General features: G+C 37.5%; 1 protein-coding gene across 4 annotated transcripts in view; it reads right to left on the reverse strand.

Annotated features, from left to right (window-relative positions):
• The window catches only part of DMD (dystrophin), a 1,914,059-nt gene that overhangs the window by 346,884 nt on the left and 1,541,231 nt on the right, over positions 1 to 25,944 (reverse strand). For all 4 annotated transcript variants that reach the window (XM_054720874.1, XM_028129748.2, XM_054720891.1 and 1 more), the window contains one exon: positions 14,826 to 14,972. In XM_054720874.1, coding sequence (XP_054576849.1) covers positions 14,826 to 14,972 — 147 coding nt within the window. The remainder of the gene's footprint in view (positions 1 to 14,825; positions 14,973 to 25,944) is intronic.

Consider the following 25,944-nt stretch of genomic DNA (forward strand, 5'->3'; position numbering starts at 1 on the left):
CCATCCATCCATCCATCCATCCATCCATCCAATATTTACTGTTCTAGGAACTGTTCTTAGGTGTTTTGGATACAGTAGAAAATAAAACAGACAAGATCCCTGGCTTCACCCTAACCGGCTTGGCTCAATGGATAGAGTGTCGGCCTGCGTACTGAAAGGTCCCAGGTTCGATTCCGGTCAAGGGCATGTACCTTGGTTGCGGGCACATCCCCAGTAGGAGGTGTGCAGGAGGCAGCTGATCGATGTTTCTCTCTCATCGATGTTTCTAACTCTCTATCCCTCTCCCTTCCACTCTGTAAAAAATCAATAAAATATATTAAAAACAAAATGATCCCTGGCTTCATGAAGCTTTCTTTCTCATGGTGGGAGACAGACAATAAAAAGACATTAAATATGTTAATTCTGTATCATGTTTTGAGTGTTACGGAAAGAAGAAGAAACAACTAACAGGTCAGATGTTCCTACTGCCACCCTAGAACTTAGTGGCTTAAAAAAATGTATCACTGTTGTTCCTGGTTCTGTGAGTTGGCTCTGCTTAGTTGGGTGTTTTTGGTTTGGAGTCATTCATATGTTTGCAGTTAGATGGCAGCTGGAGTTGGAGTGATCTGAGGGACCCATTGGATGGACGTCCCAGATGATTTTTTTGCTCACATATCAGGTGTCTCACATGGGGTGGCTGTAACACCTGGGGCTGGCCAAGCATCTCTGTCTTTTCTTTTTAAAAAATATTTTTTTATTGATTTCAGAGAGGAAGGGAGAGGGAGAGAGAAACATCAATGATGAGAGAGAGTTATTGATCAGCTGCCTCCTGCTTGCCCCACACTGGGGATTGAGCCTGCAATCTGAGCATATGCCCTGACTGGGAATCAAACAGTGACCTCCTGGTTCATAGGTCAACGCTCAACCACTGAACCACACTGGCAGGGCACATCTCTATCTTTTCATGCAGCTTCTCCATGTGGCTAGTTTAGAGTTCTTCACAGTTTAGTGGCTTTACAGCAGACAGACTTCTTTTAGAGCAGCTCACTTCCCCCACTATAAATGTTCCAAGTGAACAAGACAGAAGCTGCAAGATTTCTTCTGATCTAGACTTGGACCTTACAGTGTCTCTTCTGCAACCTTTAATGTGTTATACAGAGCCAGCCTCGATTCAGTGTGGGAGGGTACTATACAAGGTGTACTGGAGGCATGATCCATGGTGGTGGTGGTGGTAGTGGGGCATCTTTGTAGATTAACTACCATAACATGGTAAGGGGAGTTGAATTGAGATGGCTGGGAAGGAGGAAGTAGAGAAGTTGCTGTTTAAATAGGGTGGTTAATTTTCAAGGAGGTTTCTTTAAGAAGTTGAGATTAGAGCAAGACTTGAAGAAAGTGACAGAGTTACTCATTAGATATCTGGGGGAAAAGCATTCCAGGTAAAGGGAAGAAGTAGGCACAGTGTCCAGGGAAGAAGAATCTCACTTTAGTTCCATGGGTGAGGAAAACCTTTTTTGGATGCTCCCCTAGTAGACTTCTCTTTGTATTTTATTGCCTGAGATTGCATAAAATGCCCATGTCCAATCCTTGGCAAGGAGACAGGGACCACCAGCTCACCATCAAGTAGTTCTCAGTACTATCATTATTCATTCCCTAGGGCTAAGGCCTTCCTTGATGTGCATGGTCACCTAGAGGAGGGTGGATCCTGAACAAGCCAGTTCTCTGCCAGCAAGGGAAAGGGGAGCATGTGCACAGAGTAGAGGGAGTAGTTTTGGGGAATGGGAAATAACAGTGCATCCTGGAGATTAAACAATACTCTTTTGGTGCCCATGTCACAGAAGACAACGCACAAATTGTCCCATTTCCTAGAGACAAATCCTGACTACCAGCAGAGAACTCTCATGCTTGGTGTAGGAACAGGAAAGGATGGAAAGGAAGCTGTAGTAACAAGGATCAGCATCTAATTTGCTCAGCAGGAAAGGGACCACTACCTGTGGAGAAAGAGAGAGTTGAACAGAGTATACTCAGCAGACAGGTAGCATTCAGAAAGAGAAAAGGTGACTCTGAAAGGAAAAGTCTCTGTATGGCACAGAAATAGAATCAGATACATGATGAATGACAGACTTAATTCAAAGGGGCTCATGTTAGAATTCTCAAGTGCAGCACCATAGCTGTAGCCCGATGGATAACATTATTGCCTCTAAAGTTTAAGTGTCTATTGGGAAAGTTATGCATGAGAATTAAAGGTCCTGACTTGTTTGCAGCAATTTAAAATCTTTTTATATTTCCTAAGGGCCATGTTTGAGTTTTCTGTGTTACAAAAAGAAAGTACATTAATAGGTAGTTCAGTAAATATTTATCGATGGAAACAGAAGTAGACAAAGTCAAAATGAGATAACAAAGAAATGAAAACTCTAATTCAGAGGGAAGGAATGCCAAAAGTGGGGTGGAAAAATCTGAAGTTCACAACTATGCTCTCATAGCTTTTTCCTGCCAGTATAAGCAGCTGTTGTTAGAAACTATTGCATAAACCTAGAAATCTGTTCAGTTTTAACAAAGGGATGCAGATATGATTATAATTGAATATAAGAAAAATTAAAACCATTTCATTGCAAATATAGAAGAGCAAGAGTTACCATGTCTAATCTTTGAAAACATTTTCTTTTTTAAGGATGTATAATACTATAAAATATCAATAGGTTCTAGAAAACAACAGAACCATCTCTCTGCCTTTTTTTTCCACAACCCAACAGGGCAGAAAAGATTAAAATCTTTTTATAAAGGAAGGACAAATGCATGAGAAAAGACACTGCATAGTCAAGTTCAGAAAAGTGAAAAAGTTTAGGAAAGTTTCATAGAAACAAAGTGTAGTTCTAATAATAAAACTTACATTTTATAGCATTCAGTAGTTTCTGAAGGGCTTTTACAGTCTTGATCTCATTGTTTCACATGGACCTTACAAAACTGGTGGGATTTAGATAAATAATTACTTTTTAAAAATTTTTAGACTATAGAATGTTTAGACTGAAGTATTCCTTTTGTAGAGTAAAACTAAAGAGTGTGTTAGAATATAGAACAAGTTTTTGGTTCTGGTTCCATTATTAACTAGCTGTGTGAACTATGATATATCATGTGATGTCTTTGTAAAATCAAGTGTTGGACTTCTGGACTTTAAGAACTAAAATCCTCTGAATTGATGGGTAGTATCAACTTAAATAGGCCATCTTTCCTACATTAAAACTTATGCATGCTAGCACATTGATCATTAAATGATACAGTATTAAAATAATTAAAGCAAACCTTTTAAAGGATGATGGCTGAAGTGTAAACTTAAAAATTAAAATATTTAGTAATTCAAAGTAGATTTTTTTTAAAGATATATTTTATTGACTTTTTACAGAGAGGAAGGGAGAGGGATAGAGAGTTAGAAACATCAATCAGCTGTCTCCTGCACACCCCCCACTGGGGATGTGCCCAAAACCAAGGTACATGCCCCTGACAGGAATTGAACCTGGGACCCTTCAGTCCGCAGGCCAACGCTCTATCCACTGAGCCATACCGGCTAGGGCCAAAGTAGATATTTTAAAGCAATGAAACACATTGACATATTCAGCTGTTTTAAAAGTAGATTCATTCTTGGAGCTTCTTGCTACATAGCCTTTGGCTTAGGTCCCTGACCAGATTCTTTAGATATAGACTAATGCCTCAGGCTTAATCAACTTGGTTGCAAAGGCACGGCCCTAAAATACAAATAGGCAAAAATATGATGGAAATAGTACGAGGCAATTACTGCTATTGTGAAAGTAAAACACAATATGTGCAATGTCAGTTAAGTGTCTAACAGGAACTCTTTTGGAAAGATTTCATGTTATCAGCTAAATTACCTGTTTACCTCCAAAATTCTTTGCATATGTCTTGAAATCAAAGGGAAAAAATAGTGCTTCCAAAGCTATTTTATGACCTCCACTACTGAGCAAGATGGAGTGATAAGAGCCTAATTTACCTTTATCTTAAAATAACCAAAACATGGACAAAATATATGTCCTCAGGCTGATGCTCTATCCACTGAGCAAAATTGGCTAGGGGTCATTTTCTTTATTTGTCAAATTAGGATAAAAATGGTATCTACCTCGTATATCTACCTCATACCAAGAATTTTGGAGGTAAACAGGTAATTTAGTTGACAACATGAAATCCTTCCGAAAGAGTTCCTGTTAGACACTTAACTGACATTGCACATACTTTGTTTTACTTTCACAATAGCAGTAATTGTGAGGCTTAAAAGTGTTTGTACATGTAAAAGTCTTAGAATAGTGAATGGCATGCAGTAAGTGCTAGATAAGTGCTGGATAATAATTTCAGTAATGCATAATACTCGTTAAAATAAATTCTTCCCAAATCTATATTGTGCAACTACCTTAGTCCAAAAATGTATGGCTCTGTGTAAAATAACTGTATTTCAAATATTATAATCATTTTCTCATTTATTATATTTTCTATCTACATATTATCAACCTTTGGAATAGATATATTAAGGGGAGAATTTACATAATAATGATAATTATTTTAAGGCCATTATAGAATTTATGAGAATTAAGAAATATTAAGATAAACTATAGTAATTAAAATTCACTCTGTGGTTTTGACCTTTAAAGATGGCATTTCTGAATTTCATAAGCTAGTTTGCAGTCCTACTTACAGAGTTGGCTTTCACATTCAACTTTGCATATGGCCTGAAAAGGGGTTATTTCCAGAGAATGTGCAGGGAAGGAGGAGCAGGAGTCCTTCTGGGGGAAATGTGAGAACAGCAGCTCTTTGAATGCTGTGCATGACGTAGCATGGGAAATGTGAGCAGCTGCTGGCAGAGTGTTTCACACGCAGCGGGACAGTGGGAAAAGCAAAGAAGAAAACAAGCAGGGCAAACAAATGCAGAAGAAAGGGTGGGGCGGGGTCAGGCTGCTGCCAAGGAGAGAGGTCAGCCTGGAGAGAGAGAGGAACACTTAAAAGAACAAAGGACAAAGCAGCTAGAAATTTGAGGGAAGGCCAAAGGTCAGTTGAAGAATAAGGGAGAAGGAAAAGAAAACATGAGCATTTCAATATTAGCAATTAAAAGTATGGCAATTTTAAGTACTCATATGCGTATTTCTAAAAAGGAATTAGAGAGATCAAGAAACTAAAAGAGATACATACATATATAAAATTGCTGTTGAAACATATTTAACAGGAACACATTACATTTTTAAAAACAATAATAAAACACTTATCTGGATTACCATAGTTGCTAGTTTCAGAACTAGCAAAAATAATTCCTGATTAAAACCAGTCAGAAATTAAAGAGTGCATAAAGACCAACAATCCGGCCATTGAATGAATACTTCATAACGATTTTGTTCCCTTTATAAAATCTCTGAAAAAAAGTAACATAACTTTCATTCTCTTCAACTAATAAATATTTCTTTGACTCCAACTAGCTTCATTCTCATTTTGTACCTCATATATTTGTTCTGGTCACACTTCCTACAGCATTAATTTTTCTCCCTATAGTCCCACACATCCTGATGCCTTTAAAAAAAAATAGAGAATGCCTTTGAAAACTAGACTATCCTTCTTTGGGGTGAGGAGGACAGACACTGGAATATTTGGGTCACATTAATTTTCAGGTTACCTAGGCAATTTCAGTATCATTCCTTTTGAACGAAGTGCAATTATCTGTAAAAACATTGAAAACCACACTGATGAGGAAAATGTCCCTATGCTTGACAGGACGCTATGACCCCAATGTGTTCTAAGGGCTGTAACTATCCTGGGCATTTAGATTTACACATTCCTTTAAATCTTTAAAGGGCTTTCTTCACTTCCTGTTTTATTTTTTAAACAGAGCTGAGGTTAAGCATAAATGATTGTTCTCTCTTCACCGAAAAGATGTCTTTCTAGAACTTAATTATCCTTTTATCACAGGTCATTCTATTCCTAATAACAAATCTTTCTGTGACTTAACCTTTTCTAAAACAAACACATTCTTCATTCCTCTTTGTTCTTTTCATTTCCCTTACCTTCAGCTTTTTTAAAACTCCTGCCAGTGGGCGCACTAAACTAGATGTTATAGTTGAAATCTTTTTATAAGAGCTACCTACTAGAAAGTGTTAGAGTACTTTTTCCTACATTATGCAATATTTTTGAATAGTGACTTTCAATCCTTTCAAGTCTGTGGATTCCATTTTAACATTCCAAGAATTAGAGGATCTCAACATGATAGAAATACTACTTAATATCTGCTAATTGAGAAAAAGTGATCAGCTGATTAAAATTGGTATGAGTTTAGTAACACAAGTGCATTTATTTATTTATGAAAAATAGTGTTAAATGGGCAAGACAGTTTTGTATTCAACTTAGAGACAATGTCTGATACAAAAATATATTTGTGGACCTCCCTATAAAACTCCGTGATTCAAGTTTGGGAACTAATTTTGTGTGTGTGGTCACATATCAACAGTATTCTCCAGGAAATGATGGAAATACAGAATCACAGGCTTCATGTAATACCATCTAATACTGAATCTTGAGGGGGGGGGGTGTTTTAACAAGCTCTGCAGCTGAGCTTATCCACACTACTTTTTTTTTAAAATATATTTTTATTGATTTCAGAGAGGAAGGGAGAGGGAGAGAGAGATAGAAACATCAGTGATGAGAAAAAAAATCATTGATGGGCCGTCTCCTGCATGCCCCACACCTCGGATCAAGCCCGCAACCTAGGCATGTGCTCTGACCGGGAATCGAACTGTGACCTCCTAGTTCATAGATCGATGCTCAAATGCTGAGCCACATTGGTTGGGTCATGATAGGTTTTGAGAACTATGCTCTTGACCAGAAATATCCAATAGAAATGTAATGCGAACTACATATATCATTTTAGATTTTCTAATAGATACATTAAAAAGTAAAAACACTGTCAGTTGATTTACTTGAAGCAACAGGCCCATTTTGTTCACTTGCAAAAAAACACCAAGTTTGAAAAAATCATAAGAAAGAAATGGATGAAATTAATTATATTGATATATTTTACTTAACTAAATATATAAAAATATTATCATTTCAACATATAAACAATATAAAATATTAATGAAATATTTTACATTATTTTTTATACAAAGTATTTGAAACTTGATGTGTATGTCACACTTACAACACATTTCAATTTGGACTACTATACTGGACAGCATAATTCTAGACCATGTGACTTGGAATACAGTAACTATAAATCCATATTTACATTACATTTATTATATCTATCCATATTGGCATCTATAGATTTATAGTTATAAATACACTTAGCAGCAAATGTTACTAGGAATCTATTAAAAGTTTCCCTCCACCATCTTTCTACCTTACACACAAGTTAAATGCTTGGGTCTCCATGTTCCCATAGCAATGTAACACTCTTATAATACAGGCAGCCAATCAATGATTCTCTCTTGTCATTGATATTTCTACCTCTCTCCCTCTCCCTTCCTCTCTGAAATCAATAAAAAGATATTTAAAAAAATAAGTCTTTCACGTGATGCTGATGTTCACTAATATTTGAGAACAACTGATGGAGGAAAACAGATTTCCTTTGAGAATGTCCTCAGACTCATCATTTTCTCCTGAGTTCTGTGATCTAACCACAAGCAAAATCATTTTTTATTTTATTAAAGAAAAAGTAAAAGAAAGACATGCTAAGAAGACAAACCATAGAACCAACCCTTAGCAAAACTGAAGCAAAGGAAACTGGGTATCTTCTCCTCACCCTCGGTTAATAATAGGTCCACATTATTTGTAAGAGCAGATGGCACAGCCCACCTAAGGTTCCCCGACTAGAAGAGAACGCACAATGCAAAATAAGTGGTGCAGGATCCTTAGAGAGAAAAAAAAAAGAGAGTGTGAGGAAAATGTTCAAAATCTATCAACACATTTAAAGGATCAAATTCTGTGCTCAATGATGATGAGAACAAACACACTCACATATAGCTATAAGCCTGCTTCAAAAACCTATCCCACCAAAGTAAAGATCAGAAGCTGCTCTGTTGGAATTTTAATTTTTTAATTAAAAATCTTGTTTAGTTTTTAAAATTGAAACAGACTCATAGATACAGAAAATAGACTGATGGCTGTCAAAGGGGAGGAGGTTTGGGGGACTGGGTGAAAAAGGTGAAGGGATTGAGAAGTACAGATTGGTAGTTACAAAGTAGTCATGGGGATGTAAAGTACAGCATAGGGAATATAGTCAATGATCTATATATATAAAAGGTTAAGCAACCAGCTGACCAGGAAACCAGCTGGTAGCTAGAGTGCGCACTGACCACCAGGGGGCAGACTCTGAATGTAGAAGCTGCCAAGGGACAGCAACTTTGCTGGGTGCACTCTCGTACTTGGGGACCCCTCAGGGGATGTCAGACTTCCAGTTTCGGCCTGATCCCCACAGGCCAGGCTGAGGAACCCCACCTGCCTGAGGGACCCTGTTCACTCCGCAGATGCCCTTTGAGCCCCAGCGCCACCCCAGGTGCGGCTGGCTGGGAAGGGACCACTGGAGGTTGGCTCCAGGGCATGTCTGGCCCATCTTGCCCAGTCCCGCCCTGCCGGTCACCCACTAATTAATTTACTTTCAATGTACACGAATCCATGTACTGGGCCTCTAGTATTGTAATAACTATGTATGGTGCCAGGTGGGTACTGAAAATACCATATACTGGGTAAAGTATATGATTGCCTAACCACTATGCTGTACATCTGAAACTAATACAAAATAATATGGAATGCAAAAAGTAATTGAAAAAAAAATTTAAAAACCTTGTTTAGTTTTTTTTTATAAATTAAGCTATGTAAATATTTATATTGGCCAGCTAAATATGTTCCCATGTACTTCCATGAATCTTACTGATCTGATTATATAGACCAAGTTCCCAGTAAAAAAATATTTCCCATCCAGTGTGGCTCAGTGGTTGAGTGTCACCTATGAACTAGGAGGTCATGGTTCAATTCTTGATCAGGGCACATGCCTGGATTGTGGGCTCGATCCTCAGTGTGGGGCATGTAGGAGGCAGCCGATCAATGATTCTCTCTCATTATTGATGATTATATATCTTTCTCCTGCTCCCTTCCTCTCTGAAATCAATAAAAATATATTAAACATTATTGAAGAACAAGAGGCCCGGTGCATGAAATTTGTGCACTTGTGGTGGAGGGGTGTCCCTCAGCCTGGATTGAGAGAGGGTGCAGGCCAGGCCGAGGGACCCCACTGGTGCATGATCGGGGCTGGGGCGGGGGTGGGGGGATACAGGAGGTTGGTCAGTTGGGGAGGGATCATGGGACGGCTTCAGGGTATGACTGACCCATCTAGCTCAGTCCCGATCAGCCAGATACCAGCAGCAAGCTAACCTACCCGTCGGAGCATCTGCCTCCCCTGGTGGTCAGTGCACATCATAGCAAGTGGTTAAGTGGCCTTAGCATATCATTAGCATATTACACCTTGATTGGCTGAATGGCTGACTGGACAACCGGACACTTAGCATATTAGGCTTTTATTATATAGGATTTGTAAACCAGAGGTTTTTGAAAGGTCCTACTTTTATAGTATTAGTGTTATAATATCCTTTTGTATTTGTTTATAAGATGAAGGGAGAGAGGGAAGGCCATTTGGAAGCAATAAAAAAAAATCCACATATAAAATTTTGCTTAAGATAGTGTAAAAAATAAAGGGAGTTTTGGTAAGTATGTCCTTGAACCAAATAGGATGATTACAATGTCTACTTGGTACACAGTAGATGCTCAATCAGCACTGATTGAATAAACGAAGAAGAAAAGAATAAAAGGAGGAATGAAATGTGCAGAAGATGAGGGTCTAGATTCCTGTGACAGAAATTACCACAGATACATGAAGATGGAGTATACAGGGTGGACAAAAGTAGGTTTAGAGTTGTTCATATGAAAAATAATGCAATAATTACAAAATGGTACAAGAATAAACTCACAAATGTAAACGTACTTTTTCCATACTCTGTATAACTGTCTGCATGACTTTGGAAGAATCTTAGGAAACCTTTAAAAACATACATAATTCATGATCCTGTTCTTAAACATATTTGAAGAATGTCATATCTGAAAATGTCTTCATATTCAATGTTTTTCAAGTGATGATATTCCATACAGTCCTACAGTCAATAAAGCATGTACTCTGTATATTAAAGTGTATTTGCAGCCTCTGTTGCTATTCGTGGGTTTACTTGTGGTGCAGAGAAATGGTTAGAATATTCCCTAGCAATACTTCCCTAGATTATAACCTTCCCTATAGTACTTGTGCTTGGTGAATAAAGACCTGCCTACACCACTAAATATGTGTGCATTGTTTCAAAATTACAAAGGTTTATCATTGGTTTAATTTCCTCATTTGTTTTTTTTAATATATGAATTTTTATTATTGACAGTATTACAGATGTCCCCCACTTTCCCCTTTTTTGGCCCCCTCCACCCAGTCCCTGCCCAACCCCTGGCCTTTACCACACGATGGGCTATGTGTAGATGGGCTATGCATATATGTATATAAGTTCTTTGGTTAATCTCTTCCCACAAATTGACGCCCACCATCCCTCTGAGATCTGGTTTTGATACTCATTTCTATTGGATCAAATATTAGGGTTGGTTCTGCTTTAAGAGATAATTCATCAAAATTACTTTTGGCTGATTTTACTACAGTTACTGAGTTCTAGAGACAATGAGGAGAAATATAATGCTTTATGGTTTTATATTCGAAACTACAGGCATGATCTTAAGGGGTACACTGAACTGGGCTCATTAATCCATTGGTTTGTAAAAGGAAGATTTCAAAGTTAATATCCCTGAGAAGCATTTAAAAAGAGGGGAAGCATGAAAGAAGTGAAATATTTCATACCTGTGTGGCCCAAAAGAGCTGTAAGGTATGACTTTGCTAAGTCCAAACTTAACAGGACTTTGAGAAGAAGAAAGAAAAAGGAATGGATGTTGCAGTTCAGAAGGGCTGCTTTACGTCTTGACTGATACATGCTGTGTGACAGTGATTGTGTCACTGAATGTTTCAAAGTCTCAGTTTTCTTATTTGTACATGGGAATATGATAATATGTAATCATAACACAGAATCATAATGTTATGAGGATTAAATTAGATAATGTATATGAAAACTCTTTGTAACTACAAGGAATGATGGTTTCCTACGCCAAAAACACATTGTCTAGTAGAAACATCACACCAATGTGTCCATGGTGAGGGAGAAAATATGATTTTATTTCCACAGAGAGTTTCAAACAGAAAAACCAATGTCTCTATACTTCTACTTGTGGATTCAAAATAAATACAGAACTCTCCTATTTCTAGATACAGATTAATTTTAACTGGCTCTTACACTGCTGTTGATGTTCATATCTACATGGTTTATCTGTTTCTTTCACTTTGACTGTTATCACATACAGTTAAAAAAACCAGCATGTCATTCTTTTAAAATAAAAATCAATGGGTTATGTAACTGAACTCAGGATATTCTTTTTTAAAAATATATTTTTATTGATTTCATAGAGGAAGGGAGAGGGAGAAAGAGAGAGAAACATCAATGATGAGAGAGAATCATTGATTGGCTGCCTCCTGCACACCCCCTACTGGGGATCAGGCCTGCAACCTGGGCATGTGCCCTTGACTGGAAATGAAGCGGGGACCCTTCAGCCCGCAGGCTGACACTCTATCCACTGAGCCAAACTGGCTAGGGCCAGGATATTCTGATAGTAGACAGAGCCTGGTAGTATTTCTTTTACTACACAATTTTGCCCAAATTTAAGACTCTTCTTAGGTTTATATTTGCCTTCCTGCTACTCCAAATCTCTATTTCTTGCTTTTCTTTTTTTTAGTAGTCAAGGAAACAAAGATGTACTTGTACTTACTTTTATCATGATTTTAGAGCTAATGTAGCACTGTAAGTGACTAAACGTTTATTTATTTATTTTAGAAATACGATATCATAACGATGGTGGGCTCAAACTCCCCTCCACAGAGGCTGGGTAATGTTTTAGTTCTCATGTACATTCTTCGAAATGTAAAGTGTTTTCAATGAGTTGCTCTTCCAGTAATGTGGATAAAGTTGTTTGATGTGAACCTCATTTCTCGTTTTGTTTCTGCACAAGACATGAGTATTTATAATACAGCAGAGTGGTTAGAATTATGGTAAAAAAAATTGAATCATCTTGACTCAGTAATGTGCAAACTAAAACCTTGGATTTATCAGTTTTCTGCCAAAAACACTTTTAAAGCCTATCTTAAGGTCATGTTAAAAAATAGCAACAAGTGAAATTTGCCACAATAAGAGCATATACCACAAACGAACTGAACTGTTTAACATGAAAAGACTGTCTGTATGTGGGTTTGGGGATGAGGGGTTTCAAAGTTAGAATTATAGAAGGAAAAACATCATTCCAACAAGCCCCATCTGTATTATGAATAAAGGGGGCAACTCTATTGATTCTAAACTAAATTTTGTCATGTGGTATTTCCCCCAACATCAGCTACAGAATCATAGGATTGAACTAGATGTGACCTTAGGCAAAATGGACTGTCTCATGTTATAAATGAGGGCATTGAAGCTGAGAGAGGTTAAATGGCTTTCCCAAGATAACATGGTCAAATAATAGCTTAGCTTCAATTTGAAGTTAGGCCTTCTGATATTCACTCCAATACTCTTTTTATTGTATCACACAGTCTCCTTTCATGTATCTACTTATTTTTATATCCAAGTCCTTATTTATTTTCAACAATGGATGAAAATCAAGCTATTAATATTTCCTCCTACTTTACATATAAATAAATAGCTCAAGCTATAATGGACCCCTTAGTATAGATTTTAAAAAAAACTTTTCCTATCATCATAATCTTTCGGTCTTATTTGCAAATTTAGGTGCAACTGTTACAAATCTTGTAGTACATTCTGAAAGCAAATGTGACATTCAGCTCTCCAAAAGAAATTTTAAGATATAGTTCAAGAGTGCTTGTATATAACAAATGCGGGCATTGCTTTGCCTTGGACATTTATTACTTTCCTTGTTTATGCTTAAAATGAAAAACATACTAAGGATGAAACTGATAAGATTTTTTTATTGATTAAGGTATTACAAGTGTGTGGTTATCCCCCCATTGCCCCTCATCCCCCCCAAATCCTGCCCTCACCCTCACCCTCTGTTGTCTGCCTCCATTGGTTATGCATATATGCATGCATACAAGTCTCTTGGTTGGTCTTTCCCCCTTACCCCCACCCTCCCCTACCTTCCCTCTGAGGTTTGAGCATCTGATCGATGTGAAACTGTTAAGATTTAAATATATATATATATATTGATTTCAGAGAGGAAGGGAGAGGGAAAGAGAGATAGAAACATCAATGATGAGAGAGGATCATTGATCGGCTGCCTTCTGCCTGCCCTGTACTGGGGATCAAGCCCACAACCCCAGGCAGGTGCCCTTGACTGTAATTGAACCTGGCACCCTTCAGTCTGCATGCCGACGCTCTATCCACTGAGCCAAACCAGCTAGGGCAAAACTGATAAGATTTTAATTGTACTTAATGGAGCAAACATACATAGGAATTCACTGCTTAACTATATGGCCTTGCTTTAGTCAATGCCACTTATAACATTCTATCATACAAATATTTCAAGATTATTGATCACAACAAGAATTAAATGATATGAAATCTCAGGAGGTCACAAAATTGGACTTGTTTTTATTAAAGCTCGAGCAATTCTTTAACAGGACTGTCGATCACACCCCTAAATGAACTGCCATTTGGAAAACTCGTCTGGTTTTCAGTTTTTTTCTTATTATAACTCTGAGAGAAAATATTTTTAAACCCAGTTGCCACTCTGTCCTCAGTAGCATACACTCTGCATCCTATGAAATTGGAAAAAGGAAGGAAAACAGTTCTCCAATTCTGTCATTAAGCCAGTTTTACAGTTTGGGGGTATAATACAGTGTCCTTCACATAGGTAACATATTGACATGTCTCCTCCACCATTACATTTTCTGAGTTCTTACTATTTTCCAGGTGCTGTACTAACAACTCTACATGAATTAGTTCACTAAATATTACAGCAAGCATGTTAGAGATGAGAATATTAACAATCAGAAAGGTCAAGTGACTTGAAGGTAATTCAGTGAATCTGATTCCAAAACCTGTATGCTATAATAGTAATAATTATAATGGCAATAGCACCAATAGTTGGAATTTATATAGTGTTACTATGGGACTAGTACTGTTCCGAGGACTTACCATGTGTTTTGACGTACTTGTCCTAATAATAAACCAATATTTTAGGAACATTTGTTATCCCCATTTTCTTCAGATGAAAGGTTGAGGCATAGAGAGTTTAAATAACCTTGATCACAATTATATTTCCTGCAGGTTTGTGGACAAATGTTCTTTCTTTAAAAGATTTTAGGATGTCTTACCTTTGACTTTTGTTTACATTAGGATTCCAAAAGGAAAGATGTTTTAAGAATCCAAGCAGTAATAGTAAAAAGTAATTGCATGCCAGTAATTTAGTTTTTTTAATCATGATTCAGCATTATCTTCTATGTTTATTGCAAGATATAGTAAAGCCTAACTTAAGCCATTTATAAAAGTTAATTTTCATAGGTTTGAAAACATTTATATAGGGACTTAACAAACAATATAAAATATCCTATACTCACAAAATATTTTTGTGAATGTCATGTGAAAAATTACTTTTATTGTTCCTCATAAACAAGCTTTATCTGTATATTCTCTTAATGGAACAGGGAGCTGCAATGCTAATAATGTTCCTACCTGCAGGAGTTTCCATCTGGTGTTCAGGTCTTCCAGAATATTGAGGTTATATGGTGACAACTGAATGCCCAATGTGGTGAGTTGACGAGCAAGGTCATTGACGTGGCTTACATTCTCTTTAAGAGGCGCAATTTCTCCTCGAAGTGCCTGTGTGAAATAGTCAAGGGCAAATTGGAAAATGAGAATATTTAAAACAAAAAAAAAAACAGACATATGGGAACTATAAGATATTTTATTCTGTTTGGGGTGCAGTATCAGTGATATTAGCTCTATCATAGTGGTAGTATAACAATGAACATTTGTTAATGGGTAAATAATAATATTTCTTGAGTACTTCTTAGATGTCTAATCCTGTGATGAGCTCTGTCCACATGTCATTTTATTTTATTCCTACACAATAACCTTATGAGGTTAATACTTGGAGAATTCTCATTTTACACAGAGAAAACAAACTTGGAGAGGTTAAACCTTGCCCAAGATCCCATGGGTCAAAATTGAGAAACCTGGGATACATACCCAGGTTTGCCTGTCTCCAGAGTGCTTATTATTTTTTAAAAATGTATCTTTATTGTTGAAAATATTACAGATGTACCCCTTTCTTTCCCATTCACCTCCTCCACCCTGCCAGGCTTTCACCACACTGTTATTTGTGTCCATGGGTTATGCACATATGCATATAAATGCCTATTCTTAACTATTATATCATATACCTCTTCAAAAAAGTTCTGAATTGACAAAGTAATGAGAAAAATATGGTGCTGCTAGATTCTAAATTCTACTCATCTCACAACCAGATATAGATATATATTTTTACAAAAAAAGATATACTCAGTCATAAAATATTACATTCATACTTTATATCAACTACATAATAAATAGATTCATTTAGAGATTAGGGTATTTTGTCAAGATTTAAGAATGACTTCCTGGTCTTCTGGTATTTTAGTCCTTGTAGCAATGACTTAAGAAGTCTCCCATGGGGCTTCTCAGCTGTCTCTAAAGCACTAGATTGGGATTCTCTGATGCAATACATCATGACAATCTGTTGAACAGAAGAACACTATGCAGATATGGGAAGGATATTACCATGCGTTATATCTACCCTATTGAGATGACATTTATGGATCTTTAACATGATGTATGATGTCCAAATGTTCCAATGAGCAATTTCTAACGGACAAATTCCCTCACTTAGGAGAACAATTTGTGTAATATAATGTCTGTGCACAAGGACAGCATCATTTACTTGGCTATAGTGCTGTTTTAACTTGCTTGATCTGGGCACGTGTTATTTCTCTGGTTCCCTATGTTGATAAAAAACATTGTTTACACTCACCTCATCTATAACCCTCCAATTCATCCCCATTGCAAATGGAAGAAACCCGTATGTACATTCTAAATAAGAATGTAATTATCCTCTCAAATCTACCTGAATATCTCACCACTAAAATGTGGTACTGTGTGGAGTGTAAGATTCTTATATAGTTCTTAGAAAACACAAGACACTGTGCTAATCTCTCTGGTGAACTCATAGCTTTTTTTAAAGTGGTCATTAAAAATATTAAAGGATCATGGGGTTTCTTTTGAGAGATACTCTGAAATTAGTGGTGATGATGGCACAACCTTGTGAATATGCTAAACACTGCTGAATATTACACTTTAAAAGGGTGAATTTTATGGTATGTGAATTACATATCCATAAAAATTAAAACAAAGAAAAACAAAAGATACACTTCTGACTGAACACATACATACAACAATCCTATGTGATGTATGCATCTTTATTCAACTCCATGTCAGTGGAATGTCATAGGAATCAGTCTAAAACTAAAAGTTTTTATAGGGATTGATAGTAAATATTATTTCTAACCAAAGAAATATGTCTAAAAATGAGTAATTATTTCTATGAAAACCAGGAAAGTTCCTTAAAAATTAAAAAGAAGTACTGTTGAATTGGAGTGGACAAGACTGCAAAAGATTGGAAAAATAACCCAAAAAATTTAGAAGGATTCAGCATTTAGAATAATTCTCATGTTTCCTGTTGCACTCTGCCTACATTAAAGAAACTGGAAATCAAAAGTTTGCATTATCAGTGCAATTCATGGAGAACTCTAATCAGTGAATCTACACTCAAAGAAAAAAACCTTCACACAATATTAAAATATTGATGGCTATTTTAAGATGGAATAAAATGTTTAAGAAATATGTTTAATGCTTCCCTGATTTAACTGTCTTTTTCAATTAGTGGTTGAACTCTAGGTCCTAATTGAATTGGAATAAAGAACATCTATTATAAACTTTAAAAAAATAATATACTTTTATTGATTTCAGAGAGGGAGAGGGAGAGAGATAGAAACATCAATGATGAGAGAGAATCATAAATTAGTTGCCTCCTGCATGCCCCCCACAGGGGACTGAGTCCACAACCTGGGGCATGTGCCCTGACTGGCAATTGAACCATGACCTCCTGGTTCTAGGTTGACACTCAACCATTGAGCCACACTGGCCGGGTTAAACTTTTACTATTACTATTTTACTGACATTGTTACTGCTACTAGTATTATGATCAATTAAGGATAAAAACAAAACAAAACCCATAGGTCTAGTTTAATTTGAATGCCTACATTGCTGTTAAGATAACTAGAGCTTTGGGGAGAGATTAGTTGATAAAGAGACAACTTGGTGTAAGGTTCATTTTGGGCAGATATTGTGATGGGCATGAACAGACTGAAGAACTTTAATCAGCAAGAAATCATCATAAGATCACTAAGTACACAAGGCTGGAGGAAAGGAGATAACCGGTGGTAGAACAAAACGAAGAGAAAAAAGGGGCAGGAGAGTGTTCAAATCAGCCGTCATTTTGGCATTTGACTTATGTTCTGGGGGAAGCTCTATAGTACCTGAGGATGGGTATGGATTGTCAATGCCTAAAAGTGTACATAACAAAAACTAGAGCCCCCCTCAACTCTGAATCACAGGACATACTATATAAAGAGTGAATACAGGTACCATGTCATTTCAGTGGGTGTGACTTTGGGTTTGGCTATATTTCAAATATTAGTGCTGCTAAAATTATACAACTAGAGGCCTGGTGCATGAAATTCGTGCACTGTGGGCGGGTGTCCCTCAGCCCAGGTTGCACTCTCTCCAATCTGGGACCTCTCGGGGGATGTCCGACTGCTGGTGGGATCGGGCCTAAACCGGCAGTCAGACATTTCTCTCACAATCTGGGACTGCTGGCTCCTAACTGCTCCCTGGCCTGCCAGCCTGATCACCCCCTAACCACTCCCCTGCCAGCCTAATTGACACCTAACTACTCCATTGCTGGCCCGATTGCCCCCAACTGCCCTCCCCTGCAGGCCTGGTCCCCCCCCCCCAACTGCCCTCCCCTGCAGACCTGGTTGCCCCCAACTGCCCTCCCCTGCCAGCCTGGGATATAAATTAATCTTTAAATTACTAAACATGTACAGTTAACTTTGAACAATATGATGTGCTATTAAGATACTACCAAAATTTCATTAGATTTTATTCTAATTTGAAAGCAGTGAGAAAATATCGAAGGGAGCCATTATACTGTGGGTTTTCTTGGAATCACTTAAACATCTGGAATATGTTTTCCATGAAAGAGCAAACTAAGTCTAATTTTATTATGACTAGTTTCAAGCAGGCAGAATTTTCACTTCATTAAATGTTGTCTGATTATAGATATAAAAGTACTGATTTAGAATGAGATATTAGTCTGATATGTCAAGTTTTTCTTTTTATGAAATTAAATTGCCTGTCAGGTCTTTGCTTATCGTTACGTAGTTAAAGATTTGTTCAAATGTGGATTTATAATTGTAGTCATTATCCATTTTGCAACAAAAGAAAGGAATGGTCTATTAAGAAAGGAAGCAGTTTTGACTAGATATTCAAGGGATAATTCCACAAGGCACAGAAAAAAGTCAATGTGGAGGACTGGAAAGAGTAAGTTGATTCACTTCTATTTTGAGGGCTTCTAATTCCTCTATGAAGTATGAAGTGAAGGGATCAAAATTCTGCCACCCTGAAGCTGCTTTTTAAAAAATATTTATTTAAGCTATTTATTAAGACTCAGAAAGAACCTTTGTCCCTTCCCCCTTTTCTGCCCAAGAGATTCAGACAGAGAAACCTGCTACAGGATGAAGAGTTTAGGATGTCCCCTTAGCCCAGTGGTTGGCAAACTCATTAGTCAACAGAGCCAGATATCAACAGTACAATGATTGAAATTTCTTTTGAGAGCAGAAAACCAACTTCTGCGCATGGGCCACGAAGTTTCAACCACACTGTACGTGCGCGCCCGCACGTGGTATTTTGTGGAAGAGCCACACTCAAGGGGCCAAAGAGCCGCATGTGGCTCACAAGCCGCAGTTTGCCGACCACTGCCTTAGCCTAATTTGCATTAAGTATGGTACACAAGAGGGTTTCAGGCAGGTGCCTGCTGGCTAGATACCCTGTATCCCGCTGTTTTTGAGTCTCCTAGCAAGGATTTGCTTGCCAGGTGTGTTCCCCTCTTCCTCAACTCCCTGAAAATCACACATTCTCACTTCATAAATTTAATACTTCATTTTCCTCCTTTACTTCTTTGTCCAAAAATGTGTCATATATCTAATGTTGCCTCCCTATCTTGGGAATTTTCATGCCTATGTGAATTTCCCATGTGCATGTATTAAAGTTTGATTTTCTCTTGTTAATCTGTGTCTATTAATTTGACAATTGGCCCAGCCAGAAGAACTTAGAAGGTGGGAGGAGAAGTATTAATATTTTAGCCCCCACAGAAGCAACAGAGTTGCCATAGAATTGATATGTAACCAATATCCATAGAATGTAAACAGGAGTTAAGGGTAAGTGGGAATATTTGAATTAGTTGTGATAGAGGCTGTGTGATGGATTTGACCTAAGAAACCAGCAAGGTTGCCAGGCATGTTGAGGGCCCATTTGAGGCTGAGGACTCATATATTTTAGCCGAACCAATCTGCCCAATTTTCACTTTCTCTAAGTGTCCCATGCAAACATGGAGAAAACAGTTGGTTCGGGGTTTTTGTCAGGTGGCTGTGGCACAAACACTTAGGGACAAGAGAGTTTAAATTTTAGTTGGAATGTAATTGGAAAACAGACTGTGGAGTCTAAACTGGATTAGGAAGAAAGTGAAGCAAGATAAGGCTTGGAGATGGAGAGAAAATATCAGGGGTAAGTGAGGGAGGTCCAAGACAATCCAAGAAAGATCATAGCAGGAGTAGCTGTACAAGCAAGCAAGAAGGAGAGGAAACTACAATGCTTGAATTAGCTTTGCCATTTTTGAGTTTATAAATTGTGTGATATATACACTAATAAAAAGAGTAACATGCTAATTGGCCATACCTTTGTGACGTCCACCAGCCAATCAGGAGTGAGTATGCAAATTAACCCAATAAAGATGGTGTGTTAATTTGCATACACAGGCACTGAGTGGCCAGGGGCGGGGTGGGACGCTTGCATTGTTGCCATGGCGACGACGCAGGCGTTCTGCACCACCGCAGCCGCTCCGGGCCTCTGAGCAGCATGGGAAGGCAGAAAGGCGGCTCTGGCCATAGTGAAGGTGGTGCCAGCAGCCAGGGGAAGGAAGGCCCATTCTTGCACAAATCTTTGTATATCAGGCCTCTAATATATATAGCTCATATATCTAGTGTTGTATTTATATATCAATGGTGCTACTGAAAATCAGAAAAATTTTCCTTCTAAGCAATATTAAACATTCTTCCTGAAAACTCAACCTACTAATTTATAAAGGTCCTATTTCACTTACTAGGACTTCGAAAGTAGTAGGGTCTGATGATGAAATGTCATTCTAGGGCTATATATGCTATGCAGAGAAATTCACATTATGAATGCTACTTAAAAATGAAGTAGTGACTAACTGCATTTCTCTCTACAATGAAACTTTACTGAACAAATGTTTGTGAACCAAAGTCATTGAAAAATAGGCTAAAAAGATGAGGTACTAGGAAAAGTCCCAGGATTCTTCATGCTGTAGTAGTGAGAAGCTGAGGGAGAGGAAATGGAAATCATGTCCACAAATACAGGTTTTAATACTGGTACTAGGTCTCCTGTATGTGGCTCACAGAAGGTCTCATAGGGCTCAGGTACCCAGGATTTGGGGTAGGTACAGCCCAGCTGGGTTTGCAGCTTCTGCATGTTAGAATGGTTATATCATCCAGATGAGAATGAGTGCCCACCACTGGGGCCAAGATGGTCAAAGACTATATTCTGCTTTGCCCAGAGCAGTGGTCAGCAAACTGCGGCTCGCGAACCACATGCGGCTCTTTGGCCCCTTGAGTGTGGCTCTTCCACAAAATACCACGGCCTGGGTGAGTCTAATTTGAAGAAATGGCATTAGAAGAAGTTTAAGTTTAAAAAATTTGGCTCTCAAAAGAAATTTCAATCGTTGTACTGTTGATATTTGGCTCTGTTGACTAATGAGTTTGCCGACCACTGGCCCAGAGGATCAGAGACCTATTGGAACCTTTAAAATGCCTGGAAGGGGGGAAATAAGCTACTCAAATGTGGTTGGATCAATAACAAAGAAACACAAGGTAAGATGTAGGCAAGTTTTTCATGTTCCACTGTTGTCTGTAATTTTGGGCTCTTTATTCTGGTTGTTTCCCTGCCTGGTGTGGTGCACAGTATGTAAGTTCAGTTTTTGTCTCTGAATACCTATTGCCTTCGGCTGCGTTTCAGAAAAGCAGAATCTGAGTGCTTTTAAGAGAAGGAGAGTGAGAGAAGCCGGAGGACAGGATAAGAAAGGTAAGCAAGGGTGTGGTCTCTGCTGGAGATCAGCAGCAGCCTGGTCCCATAGGGAGCTCTGGAGCACAAATTATATCATAGTTGGCCTGTCTTGAGACAAGGGGGTTATCCTGTTCTACCTCAATGTCATTCAGTTTTTGCCACTAGCTGCTCCCTATCAGTCTCAGAGAAGGTGTGGTGTAAATTCCCAGGCAAGGTGATTTCCTTTTGGCTGTGAAAGGTTTCCTGGAAAAGAGTGCAACTATGAGTCTCTAGCAGTCAACACAGAGTTGCTGGGGGATGAGTGCATTAGTAAAGGAATCAGGCTGATGCGCCCAGAGTATCCACTACATAGACTAACTTTATCCATTTTTCCAATCTCCTTTACCCTTAGACTTCAAATTTCAGGTCATTTTTATCTATCTATCTATCTATCTATCTATCTATCTATCTATCTATCATCTATCTATCATCTATCTATTTATCTATCTATCTATCATCTATCTATTTATTTATTTATTTTTATATATTTTTATAGATTTCAGAGAGGAAGGGAGAGGGAGAGAGAGAGAAACATCAACCATGAGAGAGAATCATTGATTGGCTGCCTCCTGCATGACCCCTACTGGGGATCGAGCCCGCAACCAGGGCATGTGTCCTTGACTGGAAATGAACCCGGGACCCTTCAGTTCGAAGGCCAACGCTCTATCCACTGAGCCAAACCAGTCAGGGCTGTCAGGTCTTTTTTAAAAAATATATTTTTATTGACCTCAAAGAGGAAGGGAGAGGGAGAAAGATAGAAACATCAATGATGAAAGAGATTCCTTGATTGGCTGCCTCCTGCATGCCCTACACTGGGGATTGAGCCCCCAACCTGGGCATGTGCTCTGACTGGGAATAGAACCATGACCTCCTGGTTCATAGGTCCATGTTCAACCACTGAGAAACATTGGCCAGGCAGGTACTTTTATTTTTTCTTGCAAGAGGCTTATCTCATTACTGTCTTTATGGGGCTATCACATAGATTTTCCACAAACCTGAGATATACCACTCTTTCCATAAGATCAAGTTCTTGATTTCTGCCAAATACTGAGGGATTTTTATGTGGAGTTAAAACATAGGGTGTAGTTTGCAGATTGAATGAGTACATCTCTTTGCCTTTAGTGTCACTTTTTGCCTCTGGTGGAGACATTCTCGACAATAAATTATGCCATTGAAACATGTACTCTTTTTAAATAGATATGCGGCTGCGTTCCATTCCAGCATCAGTTTTTATGGCGGTAGCCTGAAGGCAAAATATTATGCTGTTTCTTTCCATTGTCTTCCTTGCATTCAGATTTCAAGGCAATTCTTGTACGGTTTCATATTTGGGCATGATCACTTTTGACGAGCAAAGTGAATAAGGACGTAAATAATGAAACCGATTCAGAACTAATGACCTAGATGTAGTATAATCAGGATGACTTAGGGTAGGTTAAGTAAAAAAAATACAACCACCAGATTTTAGGAAAACAATATGAAATTTGAAGGCAAGACAAAATTTGGTGCTTTTATTGTCTAAGCAATTATCAATAATTATATTTTAACTATGGTTTCCCCTCAGAATCACCACAATTCCAAATTTGTGGCACTAAGAGAATAACTATTAACTGCAGTATTTTTTTTACCATAGAGAATGCTTATGTTTTTATGAAAAATTATCTCTAGTTTATTTTTGTATTATTGAAAAAGAATGAACACCCAAACACAAAAACATAAATTAGTTTTTTAAAAATTTATATTTACATCCATCATGATTCTTCATGTTTTAGGACGTGGCTTTACTATGAAGCTTATATCCCCAACATTGTTCAAATTAAAGCTGAATTCTAGCTTTACCACACTAATAGTGCCCTGCTTCTTTCTTTTCTGTTCACACTGTTCATCTTGCCTTCCCAAATATAAATTGGAAATGAGGAGAAGGACAGAACTGGACACAAAGGAAAGGCTTTTACTTATAAGAACAAGTTGTACACACATTAGTTACTTTAATTTCCTTGGAAACTTGTTTTATAATCCTAACTCTGACTGCTAATTATTTCCCCTTTGGAGAAAACAAAAAGAAGCAAACAACACCCCAAAGCGACGCCCCCCCCACAAACATTTCAAGCTATTCATAGCTTTCTAATGACACAATTAAAACAATTAAAAAGGCAGTTCATGAATGCTTTACAGAAGCTAAATGCAAAATATGCACAATTAAAATAAAAGGTCTCTAATGAGTATAAATAAATCACTTAACCAGTCCATGTGTTTAGGCTGTTAAGGAAACAGAAGAAATGCCAATATTTTCTTTCTGACAAAATTTAATTATATGTGACAAAAGTTCAAGCAAAATAGCAGTTAATAAAATCTGTTTATTTATTTAAGAATAAGTAACAATTCATAAACCACCAAAAACATCAACCACAAGGACACTGATATTCGAATTCAGGTGTTATTTTAGACAGATTGTTTTAGATTTCACAGGTTTTTTGAATTTGCAAAAGTTTCTGCCAGTCTGAAATGTTCACGGTCTGTGCCCACATTTGCCACTACCATTGCCCTTGCCTAGGGGGACTGTCTTTCTGTAAACCTTCCCAACCAGAACTATGTCTAAGGCAGTGGTTCTTCAACAATAACCTGCATCATAATCATAAACCATTTGTTTACACAGAGATTTCTGAGTTCCACCCTAGTGTTTTTGATTCTGTAGGTCCAGAATGGGCCTAAGAATTTGATATTTTTAACAAGAATTTAAAGCTTATTCCCTTTCTTTCTTTCTTTCTTTCTTTCTTTCTTTCCTTTCTTTCTTTCTTTCTTTCTTTCTTTCTTTCTTTCTTTCTTTCTTTCTTTCTTTCCTTTCTTTCTTTCTTTCTTTCTTTCTTTCTTTCTTTCTTTCTTTCTTTCTTTCTTTCTTTCTTCTTTCTTTCTTTCTTTCTTTCTTTCTTTCTTTCTTTCTTTCTTTCTTTCTTTCTTTCTTTCTTTCTTTCTTTCTCTTTCTCTTTTCCTTCCTTCCTTCCTTCCTTCCTTCCTTCCTTCCTTCCTTCCTTCCTTCCTTCCTTCCTTCCTCCCTCCATCCCTACCTCCGTCCCTCCCTTTTCTTCCTTTCCTTCCTTCCTTCCTTCCTTCCTTCCTTCCTTCCTTCCTTCCTTCCTTCCTTCCTTCCTTCCTACTTTCCTTCTTTAAAACATGTTAATATTCTTTTATATATTACATTTCTAAAAAATTGAATTTCTTTAAAGAAGTAAAATAAGCCTCCAAAAACTTGGAAATTGTTTTCCAAAGTTGATTGTATCATTCTACACTAGCCATTTATGGAAGTTCTAGTTGCTTCACATGATTGTCAATACTGTGGTCACTGTTTTTAAATTTATTCTGTTTTAAATGCTAATTTCCTCAATAACTAGTGAGGCTGAGCATGTATTCATGTATTTGTTTGCCATCTATGTGTCTTCTTTAGTGAAATGTCAGATCTTTCACCCATTAAAAATGGGTTGCTCATTACTTTATTATTTAGTTATGAGTCCTTTCTATATTCCAGATATGTCTCTTGTCAGACAAATGTCTTGCAGATATTTTTCTCCAAGGCTTTGGCTTGTCTTTTTCATTTTTGTAGCATCTTTTGAAGAGTGTGTTTTAAATTGTGATTAAGTAAATTTATTTTTTTAAAGTTTCCTTTTTTGTGTTCCATTAATAAATAATTGCCAAACCCAAGTTCATTCAGATCACCAAGCTTATTCTTGATTTAGACCCTTCATACATGATGTTCCCTCAACCTGGAGTTTTATAATTTTGCTCTCTGCCTCTCTGGCTTCTATTCATATACCTCAGATTTCAGTTAATGTGACCGTGAAAGCAAGCCTAACCCTGGCTGCCTTAAGTAAGCAAGCTCCGCACTATTTTTCCCACTCTCAGCACCTTATTTTCCTTCTTAGCACTGATCACAATTTATAAGTGCATATCTATTTGCCTATTAATTCATTGCCTCCATTCCCAACACCCTAAAATTCATTAAGGCAATTCTACATTATTTTATTTCCAGGGTATGCCTGCACCAAGTACATGATAATCCCTCAATATATTTTTATTAAAAATAAACACTCAAGAGAATTAGGCATTTTTGCATTAATCACTAAAAACTTCAGACCAGCAGCTATCCTCGAATTGCTTCATAAACATAGCTTCCTACAGAAATCTGACACTGAGTTCCTAACTAAAAGAAACCATTTCCTTTAGGTTCCATATCTAAGTTATTTATTTTCTGTTGGAACATGTGCTAATTTTTAAGGTCTCTCTAACCCTCTGAGCAAGAACATAA

This window comes from Eptesicus fuscus, chromosome 1 (assembly GCF_027574615.1).
Source record: "Eptesicus fuscus isolate TK198812 chromosome 1, DD_ASM_mEF_20220401, whole genome shotgun sequence".
NCBI lineage: Eukaryota > Metazoa > Chordata > Mammalia > Chiroptera > Vespertilionidae > Eptesicus > Eptesicus fuscus.